This window comes from Periplaneta americana, chromosome 9 (assembly GCF_040183065.1).
Source record: "Periplaneta americana isolate PAMFEO1 chromosome 9, P.americana_PAMFEO1_priV1, whole genome shotgun sequence".
Taxonomy (NCBI): domain Eukaryota; kingdom Metazoa; phylum Arthropoda; class Insecta; order Blattodea; family Blattidae; genus Periplaneta; species Periplaneta americana.
The window spans coordinates 8,454,424-8,481,678 of NC_091125.1; the positions used below are offsets into that span (position 1 = coordinate 8,454,424).

Sequence of the window (27,255 nt, forward strand, 5' to 3'; positions counted from 1 at the left end):
AAGAAATAGTGTACGCACTTCTATGCTTTCCCATTGTCGGTGGTGGACCTGACAAGTAATCCCGCTTCGATCGCTAGGATCTATTGGTTGTCTGAAGTCAGACACCTCGAAAATACACTTCTCGCGCGTGTAATGATGAAAGGTGCTAGGGGTTGTTAATGTGTTTGTTGTTGAGGGTTACATAGATGTCTTCAATTTCTTGCGCTTTGAATTAATCAATGACAAAATAATATTGTGTGGTGGTTTAGAAAATAATTACAGAAATGCCGTACTGTTTTGTTCCGGATTGTAGACCGGAATACAGTAGAAATAGTGTAACAAGACATTTCATTTCATCTCCCAAAGAAAAAGATGAGTTTGGGAAATGGGCCAGAGCGATTCCTCGGAAAAATAGGCAGCTTTCGGTATATAACCGTATTTGTGATGTGCATTTTTCCGAATACATTATTATAAAATCATGTCTGTTTTATTATAAAAAGTCATAAGACAGAAATACCGCGAGTGAGTTGAAAATTACAACCAGGAGCTGTACCTCACATTTTTCCTAATTTACCGAAATGATGAAATATATGAAATGGTAATATTCAATGAGGTCAAACTCAGAGAAGAAATTCAATTTAATAATTATTCCCTTAAAGTGGACATTTGTTGGTTTTGGAGATCTCATTTCCAAAATAAACAATTAGCAAATCATGCATTAGTATTCATGTTTATGCATTTATGCTAGATTGGATTCAACCAATTGCTATTTACGCTAGCAGAAACGCTACAGGTGATATTCTCGCTAAAATTCTTATACAACTTATACTCAAATTAGAAGCAGGCAACTAATCATGGTGAGTAATTTAATCATTTATAGGTACGTAAAATATCATTCAACTCTTTATATACTAACATTTTGTAGGTTTTGTTTTCTGTCACTGAATTCGCAACTTGTTACGAAAAGATTATTTAAATGCTGAATTTACAACGTTTCAAATCTCATTGTGTTTTCTGTTACGAACGTTCATAATAGTATTACCTGATAGAAGTCTATTAATTATGACTAAGGGACTATAAAGCTATTTCTTAAGTTACGAATAGCCGGGTCAAATAGAAGAAATTTGCTTTTAAAAAGGACATTCAGCGTAACAAGTATTGTGAACTCGTTCCGAGTCACGCTCATAGCAGTAGCAGCGCCGCGTTGCGGCTCATCAGTGTAAACTTACAGAGTGCGTACACTATTTCCTCTATTCGTCCTGCTTATAATAACAGTTTGAATGCACATGAGCAATAATGAAATGCCAGTACCGTTGAAAAAGAAAACATTTTGAGTTTTATCTTTCACACCACGTATTGCTTATTATGCTCATGTGTAAACATGAAATGTCACTTTTTCTAGCAGAAGATCATATCGCCTCATTTTACCGTTAGAACACTTCATTGCGCTTCTTCTAATGTAGACACAAAAAAATTTAACATGCTTAGTTTCGCAACGCTATACAGTGTATGCTACCCAGTGAGCTCTATAGAACTCACTGATGCCTCGTAGCCTACCTATCTCGTAGGCAAAGCACTACATGCCTTCACTTCGTTTTTGTGGTAGTGTATAGTAGCGCATTTTATTTTTTGTACAGTAGTTAAAGAGAACTAACATTGTTTCAATATAAGCCCAAAGCATTTTAGCGAACTTGTTGAAACAAATTCTCTTTTAGATATTTAAAAAGTGTGTTTTGTTTTTTACAAAATATGTGAACAGCAGTTAAAAATTTCTAAGTTTTTGTTAGACTACGAAATAGCATCACACAATGCTGCCAAAGTTAATTTTTCCAGTGTCAAGAGTGCAGAGTGTAAATTTCACTTAGGACAGAGTTGGCTCAAGAAAATTAAGGAAATAGTATAAGAAACCGTGAGCTCCGAAACAAAATATCTGAAATTCGAAAGTGGTCAACATTTTGAGTTAAATTTTCACACCACGTGAAATTTTGCAAAACTAATATCAGTTATGAATATTTGAATTTTCTCATTATATTAACAAAAACTACATATGAGGTACTCAAAATGCTAGAAATATAATTGTGAAGAACAGAAAAATAAGAACGAAATGGACAAACTTTATTCAGTTTGAATCAGTAAGGATAATACTCTTTGAACAAGATTATTTCAACCTTTTGAGTTTCTTACCAAGTTCCTTGGACACATCACTTTCATTTACAGGAACTTTCTCAAGTATGTATGTATGTATGTATGTATGTATGTATGTATGTATGTATGTATGTATGTATGTATGTATGTATGTATGTATGTATGTATGTATGTATGTATGTATGTGTGCATGTATGTAATTCCTAAGTTATTGATTATTGTCAGCTTGCCGGTCATGATAATACATCTACATATATATATATATATATATATATATATATATATATATATATATATATATATATATATATAGCTTAATTTATATTGTGCTTTATAAAGTATACTCATATTAAAACAATTATATTTTGTGAGGGGAGATAGAAGTTATCCCTGGCAGGGATGTTAATATGAATTTATATGAGGGGGATAACTTTCCAACAGGGGGGAAAATCTCCCTATCCCCCTCCGTTAATTCGCACCCTGTTCATTGTTAATCTCTGATTTATGCCGGGGAAAATGAATTGGTTAATCTTTCCTTAATGAATGTATTCCATTCTTGTTGCCACCTTTCTTTACTTTCTTCTTTTATTTCCCTTGCAATTGTCGATTTAGGAATTTCATTGCAGGAAATTATAGCTTTCTTGATTTCTTACTGCTTCTTTAGCCAGACGATATGCTAATTCGTTGCCTTGTATTCCTGTGTGGGCCTTAATGTTACTGAAATTTTGTACCTTTAAAACCCATAACTTTCTATTTTCCTTATCTTCGGGAAAGCATGAAATATCAGTTTGAATTGTTGTGGCCAATATTTAGCACGTTTAGACGGCAGAGTTTTTATGATTGCTCATTTTGATTCACAAAATACAGAGATAAAAGATAATACTTGTAACAAACACATAACGTGATCATTGGTCGAGCGTCTTCACAATGGCGTCTTGAGGAAGCTCAGCCCAAATGGCGCCAGCTGCCACACAGCCATATGTGGCCTATCTGTACTAAAGTTAATATGCTACCACGGCCGACTTGATGTGCTCGCTTCGCTTCTCCTTTACCGGCCTTGACAATTCATTTTGATCCCTGTGTTAAAGTTGTAATCGAGAAAATATGAAATTCCCGCCAGATGGCACTGACTCCCAAGGTTCACTGAGGAATGTGTGTATGGTTTCTTGTACGATTATAATTAATATTATTGCGATCTTTCTACTGGTATGTGAGTTTATTGTGATATGATTCAAAGTGACATATTGTTGTGTAATATTGTGTACTTCGAATAGAAAAGAAGAATGAAGGAGCAATATCATTCCACCAATTTCCGAGTGACAGGGAAAGATGATTATATTTCGTGACCATAATATTGTACGAAATGGAAATATAAAATTTGGAGTTGTATCCTTCGAAGAGATGGAAAAATTCAAATATTTTATTTTATTTTAGTAGGTTATTTTACGACGCGTTATCAACATATTCTTAGGCTATTTAGCGTCTGAATGAGATGAAGGTGATAATGTCCAAGGTCCAAAACCGAAAGTTACCCACCATGTGCTCATATTGGGTTGAGGGAAAACCCCGGAAAAACCTCAACCAGGTAACTTGCCCCGACCGGGAATCGAACCCGGGCCACCTGGTTTCGCGGATAGACGCGCTAACCGTTACTCCACAGGTGTGGACAAAATTTCAAATATCTTGGAGCAACAGTGACAAATATAAATGACACTCGGGAGAAAATTAAACGCAGAATAAATATGGGAATGCCTCTTATTATTCGGTTCAGAAGTTGTTGTCATCTTGTCTGCTGTCAAAAAATCGGAAAGTTAGAATCTATAAAAACAGTTATATTACCGGTTGTTCTGTATGGTTGTGAAACTTGGACTCTCATTTTGAGAGAGGAACAGACATTAAGGGTGTTTCGGAATAAGTTCTTAGAAAAATATTTGGGGCTAAGAGCAATGGAATTAGAGGAGAATGGAGGAAGTTACATAACGCAGAACTGCACGCATTGTATTCTTCACCTGACATAATTAGGAACATTAAATCCAGACGTTTGAGTTGGGCAGGGCATGCAGTATGTATGGGCGAATTCAGATATGCATATAGAGTGTTAGTTGGGAGGCCAGAGGAAATAAGACCTTTGGGAAGGCCGAGACGTAGATGGGAGGATAATATTAAAATGGATTTGAGGGCGGTGGGATATGATGATAAGGACTGGATTAATCTTGCACAGGATAGGGACCCATGGTGGGCTTATGTGAGGGCGGCAATAAACCTCCGTGTTCCTTAAAAGCCATAAGTAAGTAAGTGAAAGATGCGAAAATGGCTTAAAGTGATTTCACGCCGAGACTTTGTTCCTAAAGCAACTCCCCATCTTCAGTCGTTTGTAGTTTACATTTCAGAGAAGAAAATTATTCTAATAATGGGAAATTTAGACTATTAAAACCAAATGCAGTGCCAACAATATTCCCTCATTATCCTAGGTATAAGTGACAGATATCAGAAGACCGTGACGAACAGTTACTAAAACTGATCTCCCTCCACCCAAGAAACGCAAATCTTTTAGTAATATTGGTTTTTCACTATTCGAACAAGATGTTCCGAGTGGCTCAGCATCAGTTAATGACATTTCCTTCTTGCCAGTTGAAAAGGATCATAAAGCGACGCAAACAGACGTTGTCAACTTTGTGGAGATAAAAAGAAATAATTAACAGATTGCATGTGAAAATTACACAACTTAATTAGGTGTTACAAGAGAAGCAAGATGAGATAACGAAAACAACCGAAAAACTCCAACTAATTGAAAGAGATCCGTCACATAAAGAACAAGAAAATGTATGGAAAGAGGCCGATGAAGGTAGTATTCATGCAAAATTGATTCTAGATCAGCTGCTTAATCATCGAAAGAGAATACCAAACAAGAATATATTAGAAAATTTGTTTTCAGAAATTGAGCCGTTACTGTGTAGATGCCCTCTCTTGCAATGCCAATTTGTGATGAAGACGGCCAAAACTATTAAATTTGTTAGGCCGCTTCTAGATAACATTTCATCAGCTTTAACTGAAAAGCTTGTTCCTTCGAAGAATGCGGCTTATAATCCACTGAGTCGCAAAATCTTCCTATAAGCGGCCAATGCGCCGCCATGTTTGAAGAAAATTGAACGACCTCCACTATTACCTTAAGCGCCCAAAACAGAGTGGGCGTGGCGATAAGTAAGCATTGAAATCGTGAAGCTGTCAAAATTTCGTTTGCATAAATCAGTTAAACTGAAGTGGAAAAACCTAGGGTTTCGTCAAGTAAGTCCTAGTAACTTATTTTAAAATAAAGAACTTATATACGCTAAATTTAAAACACTTGAGCTATTCCCAGAAGCTTAAAAGAATTACCTAAGCAAAATTGTCATGTACGCATGAGAAGAAGTCCTAGCAAATATATCTACTGAAGAAAATGGTAATATGCCTAGGTTTTTTAAATGCGACCTGCAACATTGCCTATAAAATGAACGAGTATGATTCGAATGATATTATTAAATTGTTTTCCCAATCTGTACACGTTGCAGAACTATTTATTATACCATAAGATATAGAATAAAAGTAGGCCCTAACTGTAGTAAACAATCTTTACCTCCATGCTTGTAACTTGCTTAAAACATGACGAAACACGGTTTCAGTTGTTTTCTTTTGTTACAGTAGTGCATAATTATCGAAATGTGAACGTGAGGCCAACAGCCGTCTGGTCTGTCTGGGCCTTCAGCAGCAGCAGCAGCAGCAGCAGCAGCAGCAGCAGTAGCAGTAGTAGTAGTAGTAGGTGTATAATTGAGCACCCACGTGCGATAAAGGGGTAAGCAGTTACGTAATACATTCACACTTATCCCATTATTGGACATGAATTATGTTTTTTCATGTCCTTACTGTTAAAATACTAACAATAATACGACCTACTCGAGAGTTCTGCGGTATTTTGGATGCAAGTGTCGAAATACAATTTAAAAATTTTATTGCTATTAGTTTTCCACTGGGTTTGAAACAGAATTGTGGCATACTAGGTTTTATCCGTATTTAGTTTAAGTCCATTACTAGTGAACCATTTATTTGGTATATCGTTTGTCTTCGAAATAGGCCTACTTTTTATAAGCTACAGCACATCGTCTACTTCTACAGTATAAGCAATAAGGAAGGACACAAGAAGTGTCGTGAACACAATAAGCTATGCTCGGAGGGACACAATTTGTCTCAATTCATATTTATGACCCACTGTTTCACTAGTTCCTTTTTTTTAAGAGAATCTGCAAGAAAAGAAAAATACTGTAGTACACACGATATGTATCCCGAGCTTTGTTACACATTTACGCATGAAAAAAAATGCTGCTAATTGACAAAACTATGGTGGACTTAACTTCATAAAATTTACCTGAAATGTGATACAGACTTATCAGTTGTCTTTTTCCTTTTGATATTGCAGTTGTATACAGCACACACAACAGGCATGTTTTGTTTGTTTGTTTTTTTTTTTTTTTCGTGGCCCTACCTCCGTATACACAACGTTGTAAGCAGACGAATTTTTACAACTGTAGGCGCTTAGTTCATATCTGCCGTGTTTCGCGTGGCACCGCAAAAAGCGCTGTACAGGACAACTTGGCCACTCTATATTCTCTTTCCAAATCGTTGTGCGAGGTCAAAGAGTTTGTAACAACGAGTTAGAAAGAGAAGACTATAGAGTGGCCATGTTGCCCTGTACAGCGCTCTTTGCGGTGCCACCGCGAAACACGGCAGATCTGAGCAAAGCGCCCACCTTTGTAAAAATTCGTCTGCTTACAATGTTGTATAACGGAGGTAAGAAGTACAAAAAAACGAAGAAAAAACATGCCTGTTGTGTGTGCTGCATACAACTGCAATGTCAAAAGGAAAAGACAACTGATATATCATATTTCATGTAAATTTTATGAAGTTAAGTCCATAGTTTTGTTAATTATCAGCCTTTTTTTCATGCATAAATGTGTAACAACGCCCGGCATAAACAAAATAAATGGTTCACTGGTAATGTACTTAAACTAAATACGGATAAAACAATACAATTCCGTTTCAGACCCAGTGAAAAACAAATAGCAATACAATATTAAAACTGTATTTCGACACCGGCATCCTTTATTTCTGCTCCTTCTGTCCTTACTGCTTATACAAGAAGACGATGAGCTGTAGCTTATAAGAAGGAGGCCTATTTCGAAGACAAACGATTAATCAAATAAATGGTTCACTAGTAATAAAGTTAAACTAAATACGGATAAAACCGCTACAATTCCGTTTCAAACCTAGTAATAGCAATCAAATATTAAAATTGTATTTCGACACTCGCATCCAAAATAACGCAAAACTCTGGGGTAGGTCGTATTGTTCTTAGTATTTTGACTGGAAGGACATGAAAGAACATAATTGAGCACCCACGTGAAATAATGGGGTAAGTATGAATATATTTCGTAACTACTTACCCCATTATTGTACGTGGGTGCTCAATTATACACTAATAATTATCTGTGGTGCCACAGCCCTTGAAAGGCTCAAGACAGACCAGCCGGCTGTTGGCCTCACGTTCACATTTCGATAATAATTATACTTTACTGTAACAAAAAAAAAACTGAAAGCGTGTTTTGTCATGTTTCACCCACGTTACAAGCTTGGAGGTAAAGGATGTTTACTACAGATAGGGCCTACTTTCATTCTATATCTTATGGTATAGTAAATAGTTTTGCAACGTGTAGAGACTGGGAAAACAATTTAATAAAATCATCCGAATCATATTCCTTCATTTTATAGGCAATCTTGCAGGTCGCATTTAAAAGAACCTAGGAATATTAACATTTTCTTCAGTATATTTGCTAGGACTTCTTGTCATACTACATGACAATTTTGGTTAGGTTATTCTTTTAAGCATTCCTCCTAGGAATAGCTCAAGTGTTTTAAATTTAGCGTACATAAGTTTAGATTAAGTTCCTAGCACATATTTGTCGAAATACTAGGTTTTTCCACTTCAGTTTAACTGATTTATTCAAACGAAATTAAGATAGCTGACGATTCTAATGTCAGTTATCACCACGCCCACTTTGAACCAAACTCGTTGGTTTGTAATACTACAAACCAACGAGTTAGAAAGAGAAGGATATAGAGTGGTCATTACGCCGCCATGTTTGAAGAAAATTGAACGACCGTCGGTAATGAACTTATGCGCCCAAAACAAAGTGGGCGTGGTGATAACTGACATTATAATCGTCAGCTTTCTTAATTTCGTTTGCATAAATCAATTAAACTGAAGTGGAAAAACCTAGTATTTCGTCAAATACGTGCTAGGAACTTAATCTAAACTTATGTACGCTAAATTTAAAACACTTGAGCTATTCCTATGAGGAATGCTTAAAAGAATAACCTAACCAAAATTGTCATGTAGTATGACAAGAAGTCCTAGCAAATATACTGAAGAAAATGTTAATATTCCTAGGTTCTTTTAAATGCGACCTGCAAGATTGCCTATAAAATGAACGAGTATGATTCAGATGATTTTATTAAATTGTTTTCCCAGTCTCTACACGTTGCAAAACTATTTACTATACCATAAGATATAGAATGAAAGTAGGCCCTATCTGTAGTAAACAACCTTTACCTCCAAGCTTGTAACGTGGGTGAAACATGACAAAACACGCTTTCAGTTTTTTTTGTTACAGTAAAGTATAATTATTATCGAAATGTGAACGTGAGGCCAACAGCCAGCTGGTCTGTCTGAGCCTTTCAAGGGCTGTGGCACCACAGATAATTATTAGTGTATAATTGAGCACCCACGTACAATAATGGGGTAAGTAGTTACGAAATATATTCATACTTATCCCATTATTGCACGTGGGTGCTCAATTATGTTCTTTCATGTCCTTCCAGTCAAAATACTAACAACAATACGACCTACCCCAGAGTTCTGCGTTATTTTGGATGCGAGTGTCGAAATACAATTTTAATATTTGATTGCTAATACTAGGTTTGAAACGGAATTGTAGCGGTTTTATCCGTATTTAGTTTAACTTTATTACTAGTGAACCATTTATTTGATTAATCGTTTGTCTTCGAAATAGGCCTACTTCTTATAAGCTACAGCTCATCGTCTTCTTGTATAAGCAGTAAGGACAGAAGGAGCAGAAATAAAGGATGCCGGTGTCGAAATACAGTTTTAATATTGTATTGCTATTTCTTTTTCACTGGGTCTGAAACGGAATTGTATTGTTTTATCCGTATTTAGTTTAAGTACATTACCAGTGAACCATTTATTTTGTTTATGCCGGGCGTTGTAACACATTTATGCATGAAAAAAAAATCCTGCTAATTAACAAAACTATGGACTTAACTTCATAAAATTTACATGAAATATGATATATCAGTTGTCTTTTTCCTTTTGACATTGCAGTTATATGCAGCACACACAACAGGCATGTTTTTTCTTCGTTTTTTTTTTTGTACTTCTTACCTCCGTTATACAACATTGTAAGCAGACGAATTTTTACAAAGGTGGGCGCTTAGCTCAGATCTGCTGTATTTCGCGGTGGCACCGCAAAGAGCGCTGTACAGGACAACATGGCCACTCTATAGTCTTCTCTTTCTAACTCGTTGCTACAAACTCTTTGTGCGAGGTATGCAATATTCGCTATCGACGGAGATTCACGAAGTGTTACGAACAACGAGTTAGGGTACGTACACGTTGGAGCAACGATAAACGGTAAGAGATGATCTAGCGACGCTTTGGTGTTATCAAAGAATCAAGTGTTCATATCGGAGCAACGTGAACGCGGGAAGCGAACATTTTTATTTATCAGTAGAAGATATTCTATACATCCCCTTAATGAGAGAAGATATATAGAGAGTATCAGCTGCCAAGTTCAAGGTTAATATAACTTAAATACGTACAAAATTAAACCCGTTTCTCATTCCAAAGATAGTATAAATTCGTTGTGTTGTGAATGGTTCTTGTGATCATATAACATATGACCAATAAATACACAACTGATCAATTTGCCAATATCTACAATAATTAATTTAATATGCCGAAATAATAATAAATCGATTAATATTCGGATATATTGACAACCACCGATAATTATACATATTAATATTATCTTATTAACTAATTTAAATTACTTAGAGGAGCCATTGGAGCAAACCTCAGCATGATATTCTGTATGTGATATTCCATAATTTAGAAGTGGTCTGTATAGCAAGTTTGCTGATAAATAAATAAATAAATAACTAGACAGACAGACAGACAGACAGACAGACAGATAGGTAGATAGATAGATAGATAGATAGATAGATAGATAGATAGATAGATAGATAGATAGATAGATAGATAGATAGATAGATAGATAGATAGATAGATAGATAGATAGATAGATAGATAGATAGATAGATAGATAGATAAATAAATAAATAAGTAAATAAGTAAATAAATAAATAAATAAATAAATAAATAAATAAATAAATAAATAAATAAATAAATAAATAAATAAATAAATAAATAAATTATCTTAATCAGAGATCATATGAACGACAAGAGCGAAGAAAATGCAGTTTTTCTTTTTCGTCGCTTTTATCGTGTATCTTCGGTTTTATCGTTACTCCAATATGCACACCTCAATAACAATGCATGTATTACACATGTAACAATGTATCTCTCTGATATAGTATCGCTGCTTCTTTTATCGTTTATCGTCGCTCTAACGTGTACGTACCCTTAGAAAGAGGATATTCTTGTTAGGGTAGGTACACGTTGGAGCAACGATAAACGATAAAAGCAATGACCTAGCGACGCTTTGGTATTATCAAAGAATCAAGTGTTCATATCGGAGCAACGAGAACGCGGGAAGCGAACATTTTGATTTATCAGTAGAAGATATTCTATGCATCCACTTAATGAGAGAAGATATATAGAAAGTATCAGTTGCCAAGTTCAAGGTTTATATAACTTAAATACGTACAAAATTAAACCCGTTCCTCATCCCGAAGATAGTATAAATTCGTTGTGTTGTGATTGGCTCTTGTGATCACATAACATATGACGAATAAATACACAACTGATCAATTTGTCAATATCAACAATAATTAATTTAATATGCCGAAATAATAATAAATCGATTAATATTCGGATATATTGACAACCACCGGTAATTATACATATTAATATTATCTTATTAACTAATTTAAATTACTTATAGGAGCCTTTGGAGCCAACCTCAGCCATGATATTCTGTATGTGATATTCCATAGTTTAGCAGTGGTCTGTATAGCAAGTTTGCTGGTCGATAAATGAATAAATGAATGAATAAATAAATAAATAAATAAATAAATAAATAAATAAATAAATAAATAAATAAATAAATAAATAAATAAATAAATAAATAAATAAATAAGTAAATAAGTAAGTAAATAAATAAGTAAATAAATAAATAAATAAATATTATCTTAATCAGAGATCATATGAACGACAAGAGCGAAGAAAATGCAGTTTTTCTTTTTCGTTGCTTTTATCGTGTATCTTCGGTTTTATCGTTACTCCAATATGCACACCTCAATAACAATGCATCCTTCAATTCTCTCTGATATAGCATCGCTGCTTCTTTTATCGTTTATCGTCGCTCCAACGTGTACGTACCCTTAGAAACTTTAGAAGGAGGATATTCTTTCTTAGGGTAGGTACACGTTGGAGCAACGATAAACGATAAAAGAAATGACCTAGCGACGCTTTGGTATTATCAAAGAATCAAGTGTTCATATCGGAGCGACGAGGACCTGGGAAGCGAACATTTTGATTTATCAGTAGAAGATATTCTATACATCCACTTAATGAAAGAAGATCTATAGGAAATATCAGCTGCTAGGTTCAAGTTTAATATAACTTAAATACGTACAAAATTGAACCCGTTTCTCATCCCAAAGGTGGTATAAATTCGTTGTGCTGTGATTGGTTATTGTGATCACATAATGTATCACGAATAAATACACAACTGATCAATTTGCCAATAACTACAACAATTAATTTAATATTCCGAAATAATAATAAATCTATTAATATTCGGATATATTGATAACCACTGGTCATTATACAGATCAATATTATCTTAATCAGAGATTATATGAACGACAAGAGCGAAGAAAATGGAACTTATCTTTTTCGTCGCTTTTATCGTGTATCTTCGCTTTTATCGTTACTCCAATATGCACACCTCAATGATAATGCATGCTGCAATTCTCTCTCATATATAGCATCGCTGCTTCTTTTATCATTTATCGTCGCTCCAACTTGTACGTACCCTAACTCGTTGGTTACGAAGTTACCGTCAATACCTGATTCACACGGGGATAGTTTACAGGAGTAAAGTGCTTGAAGCCTCTAAACTTGATACCATATTTGTTATCACATGAAGACACTAAACTTGAAACCATGATCCACACGTAAAAAACGCGCGCTGAATGTTGTATGCTTGGAAGTACACTTTTTTTTTAGTTTTTTTTTTTCTTCTTGCGAACTACTTCTCCATTAATGTTATGGACACTTTGTTCTTTAAGTTTCGCAACAAGTTTCTGAAATAATTCCCTCTTGTTTAATTTTAATTTTTATTATTATTGAAGTTTTCTCGTACTGTATATATTCCACGGAAGTTCGTACAACTCATGCAATTCTAAAAATGTTACAATAAGGTGTAGGGGAGAGTCGGGTAGAATCGGACATAGGGTAATATCGGACAGTGAGTTTCTTTCATCTACCACACGATGATAGTATCTGATTGACATGATTACGTTTCTGTGATGCCGCATAGAGAAACGTAACCATGTCATTCAGGTACTACTATATTGGGTAGATGAAAGAAACGCACTGTCCGATACTACCCGATGTCTGATACTACCCGACTCTCCCCTATATATACTGTATATTTTTAATTTATTTATTATGACTTATGGAAAAGTACGCAGGCTAGATGCCCATGAAAGCATCTTCTTCACATAAATACACATGAACAATTTAACTTATAATTTATTATTGCTAATGATTCACATGAGCAGCAGTTATAAAATGGGTACAGTATATGCAACACATTAGTAATGGAAATAAAAGAAATGAAAACATGAAAGAGGTGTAGCTTATAATTATGCAGTATTGACAAAAAAATTATAAATTGACAATAAATTGTAGAGTCAATTTTAAATATTATGTTTTATTTAACGACGTTCGCAACTGCAGAGGTTATATCAGCGTCGCTGGATGTGCCGGAATTTTGTCCCGCAGGAGTTCTTTTACATGCCAGTAAATCTACTGACATGAGCCTGTCGCATTTAAGCACACTTAAATGCCATCGACTTGGCCCGGGATCGAACCCGCAACCTTGGGCATAGAAGGCCAGCGCTATACCAACTCGCCAACCAGGTCGACTGTGTTGAGTCAAAACAAGAGAAAAGTTGTGATATTTTTTTTCGATCTGGAGATATTAAATACCAAATTTATTCTGTATATATTTGAAGGATGTAAACTGGAATTACTTTGAGTATTTCAGTGGAATCGGTATTATTTTTTTTCATAATTTTCTCAGAAATATCGAGTAAGTCGTTCTTCTGTCATTGAACGTATGGAAACCAAAAATTCATCTCAATAATCTAAGTAGTTGGGATCTGGAATGGACAAGGTATTTTGAATATCTATTAATATAGGAACCAAAGGAATTTATTCTGTATCAACTCGATAGAATGAACGTTGTTTTTGCAACGAGGATTCCAAATTATTGTAGCACATTCCACTTGCGTCTAACTAGGTGTAGGCTTAACCTAAACACAGGTGTTTGCTTGAATAATTTCGAATTACAAATCCAAGTGATTTGCAAGCAGAATTAGTAATTATTAAAATGTGGGGTTTGAAAGTTAAATTAATCTAGAATTCGATACCTAAATTAATTAGCTATTAATTTAAACAATCACACACTATCCACAATATCTTCTTGCAAGTTGCTACTTGCTACAAATTAGCATTCACACGAGGAAAGTGATGGAGTCAAGTTGATCACGTGATGGAAAAGTGGACACAAAAGTTGACGAGTCGTCAATTCAAATTCTGCTTGACCACCAAGTCACAACTTGACAGTCCCGACCATATCACACGGGGGAAAGTCGAAGAAAAGTCGACTTGCTTCAAGCACTTGCCTTCTGTAAACTATCCCCGTATGAATTGGCCTTAATGCTTCTCGTTGGGGCCCGACGAGCCCGGTCCACCTGCCAGATGGGAGCGACAGTCACAGTTATTTGTTGTACTGTGAGTTGCAGTGCCACTGAACAGTGGGTTAATTCTAGAAGTGTCTATGTGAACTTTGAATAGAGCATGTGAGCGAAGTGTGAAAACATGAATAAAGTGAATTACCTATTAAAACATCGTTTTCTTCGTTAAAATTAGAAGATAAACTTGGAGTTAAACGACTAGGCACACATCAACCTAATGACTTAAGTTTTACGCAGACGGATGGTATGAAAAGGAGAACTTTCTGGAACTCGTGATTTATACCGGGGACAGAACATCTAGAGGCTTGGGTGACGTCACAGCGGAAGAGCTCGCACACAGCAGAATTGTTCGTTACACTACTAACTGAAAACGTTGACCACTTACCTCGTGCTGCTAATCTGTGTTCTCCAACTGAACGTCCTCCATTTCATCGCTACTGCTGGAGTCTTCACTTCCGTCATCACTCACACCTCCTAAATTTATTATGATTGGGTCTACAATGTTGTCGAAATGCACCTCTCTTTCCATGTACTCGTCTTCAATTCGCTTTACTCGATTGCAAATTGGAACCCAGTCATTTGCAGTCATCGAACTGAACTTTTCTTCGCACAGCTGCTGCACACCAGAAAGAGTAAATGTCGTGTTTCTTGATGCAACCCACCCTTTCACAATGGACCAAATTGTTTCTATCGGATTTAATTCCGGCGAATATGGTGGAAGCCTGAGGGGAGTGTGTCCTGCATTAATAAAAATTTTGTCTACCGAATACGTAACTGTTCTAGGTTTGGCAATTTTAATTAGTTCATACAGCGTAGGTTTTAACATTTTTGCATCGTATGGAATTCCTTCTTTGTCGAGCCAGTTCTTCATTTCTTCTTTCGGCGTGTTGGATGTTGGAGCTTTATTCAGTATCACATTATGATAGGAAGCATTGTCGAAAATGACTACAGAATTTGGTGGTAAATTTGGAATTAATTTTTCTTGAACCCATTTCTCATAATTCTGTTGGTTCATTTGGTGGTGATAATCCCCCGATGCCTGATGAGATTTCCACATGAGTAGAGCATTAGGTACGAAACCAATTTCTCCACCAGCATGTATTATAATCAGTCTTTGTCCTTCTGACACAGGTGAAAGAAGACCATTGTTACTATCGTCACACCAGGATTTCTGATGCACGTGGGATGACAAGATATAAGACTCATCTAGATAAACTATATTGCGTCCTTCTGATCTGTATTTCTTTATAAGTCTTAAATAATTTATTCTCTTCGCCCTTATATCGGACTTTTCTATAAGCACACATCTGTTTGATTTAGTTTTCTTCCATTGAAACCCTAGGTTTCGCAATAGTTGTTTCAAACTTGAATTTCCACCCTTAAAGTCTATCGATTCTATCAATTTACTCCTCAGTAATTGAACTGTAGGGAACTGTTTCTCTGTAATATAAAACTCATATACAGTTCGTCGCACTACACTCTCGTCGAATTCGTCTAGGTCTAACACTCGCTTCTTCACGGTTCTCTTCTTATCTGGCGTTTCAAATCCAACAATTTGACCATTCGCAACTTTTTTTGCCTCCGCACTGATTCTTTGAACACTGCTGCGGGACACACCAGTAGCTTTCAGAACCCTCTCCTGAACTTTTTCTAATGGAATTGTAATTCCTTCAAGAGCTTCTTTCTTCATGAATTCCAATACATTGTTTATCACTTCTTTTGTTTGACTATGCAATTTTTTTCCTTTTAATGTCGATCTTATAGGAGGCATTTTATATTATAATTTCAATTGCTTTATGTACACTTAATTCTACTAATGAAATACTGTGTAATTATTAATTATATTTTTAAACTTAACTTAAATGTTACTCACACTGAATAAATGTCACCGCTATATACAGAGCGTTATACTTAAATTCACACGTATCTAAGAGTATTCTTATATTAAAAATCACAGTTTCACGTACAATTATACACAATAAGTAAATTTTTAATTTACGCTTATACTTTACGCTGATCACACCTACTGTATATAACTACTGTATTCACAATATCGTAAAAGAACTTTTATTTTAGTGCTGTTACACACAGTAAAGGCTTTCACTGATCCAGCTGTTCTCTCACAATACAGTAACTTCCGTTCAGAAAATGTTTTGCAGCAGAATGGCACAGTACCTGCTAGTGCGGGAGGAGGGGGTGGTCGGACCGCTTAAAAGTAACGGCCTCCAAGCTTCTAGATGTTCTGTCCCGAGTATACAAAGAAGTCCTGGCTAACTATAAGTGACGAAAAACAAAGTTTATTTTGTTTCTATTGTAAAGAAAGTGCAATACATTCGGAAAACGCTTGTAAGTTTAAACTATTTGGGACAGTAAATATCGCAGCACAAATTGATTCCGCGGTCAAATTTTCAATCCAGAAACACAACCAACAGGTCACAAAAACAGATATATACTAGCAAGAGTATCTTTAGTATTTTGCGGAACTCACGAATTATAACTGAGGGTTCAGTATAAAAATCAGGGATTTGCAAATCGGGGAAATTTATTAGACTTGTTACCTTTACTTGCTAGTCTTGATAAAGTATTGGATGAACACTTAAACAGTACTTCTGTTTTTAAATATACTTTATTATGCAGTATGTATGATGTATAGCCTACATCGAAGATCTGAAACAGAACATGCGCTCGGGCGCGGGTTCGATTCCCGCTTGGGCTGATTACCTGGTTGGATTTTTTCCGTGGTTTTCCCCAACCGTAAGGCGAATGTCAGGTAATCTATGGCGAATCCCCCCGCCTCATCTCGCCAAATACCATTTCGCTATCACCAATCCCATCGATGCAAAATAACCTAGTAGATGGTACAATGTCGTTAAATAACCAAGTAAAAAAGTATAAAATGAAATTTAAAATCATCTAGGGCTCATGGAACCACGGAACATACTGGTCAATGGCAATTCAGCAGTTGTCCAGACTAAACGAAGAGTGGCTTAGTGTGTACATACATTTTTGGAAATCGCCATCAGAGATAATAGCGATAGTGGTAACCATGATTAGAGTATCCAGTATTATAAACAGTAAAGACTCCTGCAATGGCATAGGATGTTTCCAGAACAAGTAATATGCTGCCATGCCGCACGCTGCTGCTGCCATGACGGTCCCAGCAGATCTAAGAGGCGTGGTTATAAGCACTAGGGAACTCTCGGCTCAGGACGTGAGATACGGGCAGTAAACAACCACATGGCTAACGGTCTGAGTGAGGTTCTAAAACAAAGTCTACAACCTTTCAATTTAGAAAATAAACTCATAGCTCAAACATATGATGGTGCTGCAGTAATGAGTGATAGTTTTAGTTGTATTGTGCTGAACTAATTTTTAAGCAGAAACAATTAACTAAAATGAAATTAAAAATCTTGGTGCATTATTTAACGTATATTGCAAAATTTGTGAAATATCTGGCCTTACTAACAAAAATGATCACGAGCCGCCACTGTATTATATATATATATATATATATATAAATGTTTTCTTATATATATATATATATATATATATATATATATATATATATATATATATATATATATATATATAAGAAAACAATCTTTGAAAAACATAAAACATGACAGTAATTAAAGAAAGAAAATAAATAACAGTAAGGTATCACTGAAGTTTTAGGGAGAAAGAAGAAAAAGTTTAAAACCATCGAATATATAAAAGCAACCAAGAATAAAAATAAATAATCTTGCCAAAAAAGTTTGTTTCTTAAACAAATCTCAAAACCGGGAATTTATTAAAAATTTGTATTCTAATGGAAATTGATTATAAGTTGTTAAGAAATGCTTAATCCTTTTTGTACCATAAGTTACCAGTGGCGTAGCATGAAATTTTGAGCAGGGGAAGCTAACTCAAGTTGTCTTTCATGCAATATGAGAAAACGTATTACAAAAATACAGTCTTAAAATAAATAGTAGTCAATTTCAAGTCAGCAGTCGAAGATTGGTTGCAACATCGTAAGTAACACCAATAAGGCATGACCTCAAATGAGACGTAATAAAATACGATTTCACGGTTTACACATATCTCTAACAAATAAACACATATAAGTATAACATTAGCTCACTCCGTGTCATACTTAGAGAAATCACAATATTAGTATCATTGCGTAAGTATGCGTATGTCTTTTGGTTGTGTCCTTCATTGACAGCAAGGAAGTCGGTCATTTGTTTTTTAAATCACACTTTTGTTCGTAAGTCAGTCTTGATAATACAATTGTCCTAAAAAATTCAAGTAAATTAGTGTCAGGAACTGTTATTTCGCTCATTATTTATTATATCAGCCACAATGCACACTAACACTTCAACTGAACACAACTGACGAATAGGGATAACTCGGAAACTACTTATTTTAAATGTTAAAGCTAGCTTCTTTTCGAGCCTTGCGACTAGGGTAGTTTAAAAGGGATGGAAAATCTGCGGGGTGGATTACACAGAAGAAACCGGTCCGCTTGGAAGCTGGTGTGTGCAGGCTTCTTGTTTACTGCTGCATCACAAATAATCCTGAGCTGCCGCATCACAATATTTAACGCGTAAATATAAATTCTATTAAAATTAACAAATAATTTTCTCCATAAACTGCAGGTTTATTATGAAATTATTATTAACTGGGGAAGCTAAGCTTTTTAGCTTACATTGACGCTACGCCACTGTAAGTTACTGAGCCAGTGAGAGAAAATAATTGAGGCCAATATCTCTGCCTGTTGAGATGTCGCCAAGACACAGAAGGCTCTGAGGATGGTGTGAAGTAACACCGAAACAGCTGTAAGCCGCACATGCTTACGTAATTAACACGAGTAAGTTCGCCATTTAATCAAGTATTTATAAATAGGTTATATATATGGTAGGCCTATAATATATGCAGCAAAGGAATCGGACAGTTTTAGAAGACTGTTTACAGAGCAACATGAGGGGTTAAGGATATCGATGAACCGTCATTTGTTAGAATTTTTTATGTCATTTTGTGTAATCATGGAAGTATGGAGCTTGGAGCATCGTGCTTTCGTTAATGAAACATTTTTCAAGAATGGTGATTCAGTTGTGAAAACCCAGCGTGCCTTTCGTCTCCAATTTAATGTTGCCTGACACAGAGGTGTTCCTGCTTGCAATACCATACTGATACGCATACAAAACTTTCGATTATCAGCATCAGCTTGCAAGAAGAGACCACCAGGACACATTGGAAGTGTACGAACACCAGATAACATTGTGCAAGTAAGATTGGCTGTTACTAAGAGTCCACATCGATCAGCTAGACAGCAGGCACTGCAACTTTCAGAACATTTTGTGCGCCGAATATTCCATAGATCTTAAGTTTCATCCATATAAACTTACGATTCTTCAGCAATTGAATGAGGAAGACTATGTGCAATGCAGGACATTCGCTGAGAGAATGGTGGAAATTTTGGCTGACGAAGTTGTTATGTTCATGAGTGACGAGGCACATTTCCATTTAAATGGTTATGTTAATAAGCAGAACTTTAGATACTGGGCCCCCTGAAATCCTAACGAACTACACGAGCATCCACTTCACTGTGCAAAGGTTACAGTTTGGTGTGCTATGTCCAGATAATTACTGTGTCATAGGCCCGTATTTTTTTCAGAAGAACGGGAACATTGTGATAGTGCATAGTGAACACTACATTGAAATGCTGAGGACATTTCTTCAATGAGAACTTCGTAGGTGTCTACGTGGGATTGATAGACAAATTGTATGGTGTCAGCAAGATGATGCCAAGGCTCATACGGCAGAAAATTCAATGACAGTTCTGCACTGAATGTTTCCAGAGCACATCATTTCTCGGCATGGCGACATTCCCTGGCCGCCCTTCTCGCCTGACCTTACTGTCTGCGACTACTTTCTGTAGGGTTACCTGAAGTCCAAATTGTACATAAACAGGCCCCAAAGAACTGATGACCTAAAGTTTGCCATTGCCCAGGAAATCGCCATCATTGATGGCGAAATGTTGGAAAGAGTGACACGCAACTTCAGGGAAAGACTTGAAGACTGCATAGAGAGAGAGAGACGGACACCATTTGAAGGACATAATTTTCAAGACAATCTAAATGTATGTCAACAAAATGGCATACATAGCCTGTTTTTTTGGCAGTAATACATTTGTTCTAATAGTCAAAACTACTGAGTTACTGGTATTTCCATTTGAAAATCGTCTGATTCCTCTGCCTCATATTGTACTGGGACATCATTTTATTTTCACTTCAATTTTTATTGTACCTGAGTTTTTGAATGTACTTCACTCCCACCCCCCTCTACTAATAAACTTCCAACCGTCCACCACACAGAACCAAGGCCGCATATGGAGTCAAAGTAGCCTTACGGCCAACAGTAGTCTACTGAGTTAGTGAGTATACTACGTTCCAGAAATATGTTCGCGTTTTCCAGTGACGAAAGAGTTTTCAATATTGAATCACATTTTCGCACAGGTACTGTCGTCCGTTGCCTACGTCACATCTCGGTTTCCCCCACCCACTTCTGCTCGCGCCTATGTAAAGACTAGTGGCTGGGCTATCTTAGCTCTTTTCTGAAAACATTAATTTCTGTTAGGAATTGGATGTCTACATAATATTATACAACTGTTTAAAATAACTTAAATAAAAGGGCCTCGTTAAGTACTTAACTGTCACGTGATTTCCCCCCTTTCTATGACCCTACGACAAAACCACTTGGATGGACAGTAGATAGCATGTCTGAATAATTTTATCTTTTCGGATCGGGCAGAAGTGAAGATTGAATTTACAGTACGTAAGGTACTCTTTTATAAAGTAGGTACAGAATTATTTCAACATGAGTTACTAGTACGAAGGGCGAAACTGCTAGGCCTAATTGGAATTAGGTACAAGGCATTAGATAATATGCATAAATGAAATTGAAGCTTGTATCGAAATGAACGGCCACCATTTTCAAAAATGTGTTTAAATATCCATATTACAATTGTTTTTTAATTTAAATTCACTCTCTATATTGTACGCTAATGTACTATAGACAGTATAATATACATTGCATAATAAATACGTCCGAATGAATAGTTCAGTTCGTGAGTGAAATCACTTATTGTTAATACAGTACCTGAATTTTGATTAAAGAAATACCTAATGAATATTTCCTAGTTTACGTAAATGGATTAACTACTTTTCTTCCCTCCTATACCTAGTAAAGTGATTTGTTTGTATTTTACGCCAGTATCACCGAACTCCAGTCTTGGAAGGGGGTATCAAACGGTGTTTCCGGTTCTCAAGCCTTAATCCAAAGTTATAGCCAGGTTAATATTAGAAATATTAGTAAAAATAAAATGATGTCCCTGTATCTATATAGGTTTTACAATAATAAAAGATGATAATTAAAATAACAAACACAAAGAGAGAATAAAATCTTTGCAAATAAAGAGGAAGGCAGAAAATAGGTAAAATTAGAGAAAGCTGGATTTGCAGCAAAAGACCTGGCCTTAGGCAGAACATTATGAATGAATTAATTTCACAATAGTGAATAATAAAACATATTAAAAAATAATAAACAATTTACAAATATACAACGCACAAACAATACATAGGCTACCGGTACTTAATTCACAATTGAACTTCAATTCAAATGTCGTCACATTTTCTACCACCCATCACCATACTCATTTACCTCCACCCACAGGAGATACTGATCAGTAATATACAAGATCGAAGCATCAAGATCCCTGACAATGAAGTGCATGATTTCAAATCGGCCATATAGAGAGTATTTAAGGTGATAGCTTTGAACACATCTTGACGCTTTGAAATTTGAATTGTTTTCTAGTTTTATCATATTTTATACTGAAAATGTTATATAAAGTATGTCATAATCAAGAGGTGACTTACTACTAATTTTAATAATTGAACCACTTTTATCTCTATAATTGTTGAAAATCTATCGATTTAACGTCATAACCTTATAAATTTCCGATATTCATAAACTTTTCTATTAGTTGTGTTTTATTTACAGGCCATGTTCGTCCCTTTTAAATTACATTTCTTCTTAGCTTCTTCCTTTCTGCATCGAGTTTGTTACATTCATACAATATGTGATTAACCGTTTGCTCCCCTTCTCTTCAGGGACAGGTTGAGTCTTCAGTGATATGAAATCGTTAGTAGTATGCTCTTAGTCTTCCGCATCTTGGTAGCATTGTAGTGAGATTTAGTGTCAGTGTTATCTTTAGTTTAATTCTTTGTGCAACTATAGGAAAATATTGTCTGATTTCTTCTCCTTTCGTGGAGTTTTTCCATTCATTTTCCCATATTCCTATGCTTTCCACTCTTAATATATTCTGGATGGCACTTTTTGTGAACTTTTTGCAGCACTCCAACTCTTCTAGTACTGTTGCCCTTTTTGCCAGTTTGTCGGCCATTTCGTTCCCTTGTATCCCTTATGAGCTTTAACCCTCTTATATCTATTGTCTAGTTTTGTGTACTAACTTAGGATTCTCAATTTCTCCCTAATTGCTTCTATTAATTGGTTATGGGTTTTAGTATTATGTAGTGAATCTAGTGTGACTTTACTGTCGTGTATACATTGCTGCTTTTTACTGGCTGGCCAACGTTAGATCCATTAAAAGATACGGTACCTACTGTAATAGTGTACTGTGTACTATTTATGAGACTTCTACATAGAAACGCACAAATGTGACTTTTAATTATAAATAAAGATTTCTAACGTATTGAAACACTTATGACAATACATTTTTTCACTATTAATCTAATGGAAGATAATTTTATAAAGGCCCACCTGCCATGTCTACATGTAGCAAATACATTTCAAAGGTGTACAAATTATTTTCGTTATTTTACTTACTTGTAGGCCTGCTTTTGATCACACTGGTTACAGGAGCTGTAGTAGCCAGGTTATGAATTGCAACTACAGCTGCATTTGCAAGGTCTGGTAACTTGGTTGTGACAAGTTCATCCTCTGCTTCCGCATTATTTGCTTGATACTCCTTTGATTCCAGTAGCTGCATGTCACCAGATGGAACGTCAACTGGTGGTGGTAATGTTGTGATTATTGGTGGTACTGTCGTCACAATTGGTGGTGTTGTTGTCACTGGTGGTGGTATTGTAGTTAATGCTGATGATGGGATTGTGGTACGACGTCGAGGGAAATTGTACTTCCTTACAAGACTTCCACCAACATTATCTGAAATATTAATAATACAGTACCAAGATGAAGTTTTATTTGAACTTTTTGTTATGTGCTTTTGTAAATGCTAACATAACTTAAATAGGAACTGTTGTTATAGTAATTTTATTTTTTGTCAGGCTGGATTGACTAACAGATATAAATAACTTTCAATTAAGAACAATTCTGAAGGACAGACAACACCCAATAGGAAAAGGTGTGTAATTGTAGTATGTAGTTAACTTGATCCAGAACTTTCCATTTCAAGAATGCATGCCAAGTGAACAGTGTAATTTATTTTAATAAATAGACAATGCATACCATTATTATACTGTACTAATTAAAATTCTAAAGGGAAACTAAAGAAGTTGAATTAAAAATGCATAAATATATTGAAAGTGATACGAAATGTGGGGAAACAGGTATAGTTTAACATTAAATCTCCAGAATACAGTTTCAGACAAAGAAAAATTATTTTGGATAGAACAGGAAACTTATTAACGAACTGTGATGGTAACAGTAATCGTTGGAAAGTATACCTGGAAAAGCTATGCACAAGAGAAAACATTCTAAATGAAAAGCATATATTGAAGATCGATAAGAAGCAAAAAATAATATTGGCCCTGTAATAACCAAATCAAAATTTGAATGTTTTGAATGAATTAAAGGAAGAAAAAGCAACAGAAACAAATAATATACCTGGCAAACTTTTAAAACAATCGAGAGGCGATATGAAACTCCAACTTTTTCTATTACAAGTATAGCAAAATATTATGAAAAAGTGGAATTGCAAATGATTCTATAGAAAGTAGTATTATAACTCTACTAAAAAGAGGAATTATTTCTGATTGCTCATATATAGGGACCGGATTTTTATGTAATTACATATTATATTCCTTTCAACCTAACTGCATATAAATAACAAATCTTTGCGAATCTTGTAATTACCATTAATATATTAAAATTTGATACTACATATTTTTACATATTTACCTCACATTACATATTATGGCTTGATATTGCATAAATCTACATATTTAGGGGTTTTATTCATTTTTACTTCTCTAAAAGGAAAAAAAAAAAAAAAAAACTTCTCCTGGGGAAGTTTACAATTTGAAATACACAGATTTAAAAAGCCTTTTACATACCCAAGAAAGGATATATTTCGGGACGAAACATAACGTCCTTAGTTCCAGGAAGTAATAGAGGCACTCACCCCATACCACCCATGAGTGAACAAAAGACAACCTTTCTCATACAACTACCTTGTATTGTAAAAATCCTTAGAAAGTAGCGTTGCCTTCATGCAGTGGAGTGGGACGAAGACAACTTGATTTGTCTCGAACTATAATTATTCTGCACACGTCTTAACAAGCCGTTCCCATGCAATTTGCAACCTTACCCACTCCTTCCTAATCCTTCCAGAGAAAACCCGTGTCAAGTCAGACATAAGCTGCAATAAAGTAGCCGACTTTTGAAAAGAAGCTGGAGTAAAGGAGCAAACTGGAAAGATGTTGAAAGATTAAAATAAATAGTTTTTCAGATTATTGCTTGACCTCTTTACTTTAAATTTAGTAGACCTATACGGAAATGGGATGTTCCGAGCAATTAGAAAGTATGGTTCTCGGCTGGAATAATCCTACCCTTCTGAATGAGACAGGAATGTCACTTTTCAAACAACAGTTTGTAAATGGTGTGTGGATAAGCTTCAGGGCTTCTACCATGTTGTCTTGGTGTTAGTGGCTGACATTTCGACTGCTGTGTTGTGGTCATCTTCAGAGCAGTTGTTGGATAAGGAAATAGTCTGCGAGCTCTTATATATATAGTACTCCCCCCATCGAGAGTACTATATATATATATATATATATATACGAGCTCGCAGACTATTTCCTTATCCAACAACTGCTCTGAAGATGACCACAACACAGCGGTCGAAACGTCAGCCACTAACACCAAGACAACGCGGTAGAAGCCCTGAAGCTTATCCACACACCATGTACACTAGCCACATGTACACTTACCAGTTTGTAAATGCCTATAGTTGGAGGTTTTAGTAGGTACTTTGTTTCTTACAGGGAGCAGCTAAAATGCATGTGTCCCACATCTCTTCTTATTTTCTCCTAATCCAGTAAAGCGAAACAGTGCTTGCAGTTCTGTTGTGTCATTCATTTCACTCAGTTCTCTAGTTTTAGTAGGCCTACTTACAGTATAAAGTGCAAGTGAGTTTATCTACGGCTTTTAACTAACTAAAATGACCCCTGTATCTTCAACCCTAACGACAAAAATAAAATCATGGATTGCGATGGACGAAGCTTTCACTACAGATGGAAAAATAATAATGTGTCAAATGTGCGGTAAAAAAATAGGATGCTCTATGAAATCACAACTGGAGAGTCTTACCTATCATATACCTGCCAGATATTGATATTAAATATTTTCATGATTTTACGTATTTTGGTACATATTCAGCTTATTTTTCTTACATAAATATGTATATATATCACACCTTGATATTACATAAAAATCCGGTCCCTACTCATATAGAACATTATTCATTTTATCGCATGAATAAGAAATGTTGAATATTATTAGAAAACAAAATCTAAGGCAAAATTAATATACTAGATTAAAATCAATTTGAATTAATATCTAACAGAGAAAATAGTAGAGGAAGGAGAAACTGCAGTAATGAGAACTGTAATAGGAAGAAGATTAGAAGTTAAAAAATGATCAGTACAGTTATTTATAGATAGAAGAACTTTGGTAGCATAAATTCGAAACTGTTATTTAGGTGTGCGAAAGAAGTTCGAGGTTAAAAGTAAAGAGAGGAAAATAATTCTAAATCTTTATAAAACACAGAATTCATTCATGAATATAATTATATATGAAAGTGAAAGATAAGAAAACATAAGAAGAGGATGCACTTTGTTTATTCAATATTGAAGATGCTATAACGAGTTTAAAGCTAGAGGAAAAAACAAAAGATATACAAATTCCTGAAGAAAAGTACTTAGTAATAGTTCTTCGGATGAGGGGGGGTAGCCAAGGGAGGGCTGAGCTTGCCAATTCAACACTTTCAAATAAAAATATTTTGTATTGAGTTTCATAGTTTATAGTACATCAGTAAATGGCCAATGCATTACCCAAAATAAAACATTTACTTTCAATACTATTCGACTTCTTTAAATTCAGTAAATACCATTAAAATATGTGTAATTGGTATGCGGGCCAAGCCAACCACCCCTCAATATGCTATTCGAAGACGTTGCAAATGTTTAAAAATGGCCTTATGGATTTGTGAGCTTAGTACCGCTTATTTGCAGCTGAAAAGCTGTTGAGTTCTAGAAAATCAATGAATCAAAAGCTAGCAGGGCAGTTAATGTTTTCATTTATAAAGTTAAAGTTGCAATAATCGAGACAAACAGAAAAAGATTGATTCCAATAATAAAAACAACACTATTCTCTGTCTGGTATTTATTTACCACTAAGAGGCCATCGCATTGTGACAATGATTGATTCAATGTTATTACCTTAATCCTCAGTCGAGCCACTTCTACCAGTTACTCTGGGCGTTTTTCGAGGATTTCTAGGTTTTATAATAGATGCAGGAGATAAAGATGTACACAATCACTTTGAGAGAGCAAG

General features: G+C 35.3%; 1 protein-coding gene across 3 annotated transcripts in view; it reads right to left on the reverse strand.

The window, feature by feature from the left end:
• Cht6 (Chitinase 6) overlaps nt 1–27,255 on the reverse strand; it is a 572,389-nt gene that overhangs the window by 11,182 nt on the left and 533,952 nt on the right. For all 3 annotated transcript variants that reach the window (XM_069834392.1, XM_069834390.1, XM_069834391.1), the window contains exon 17: nt 23,290–23,628. In XM_069834392.1, the coding sequence (XP_069690493.1) occupies nt 23,290–23,628 (339 nt within the window). The remainder of the gene's footprint in view (nt 1–23,289; nt 23,629–27,255) is intronic.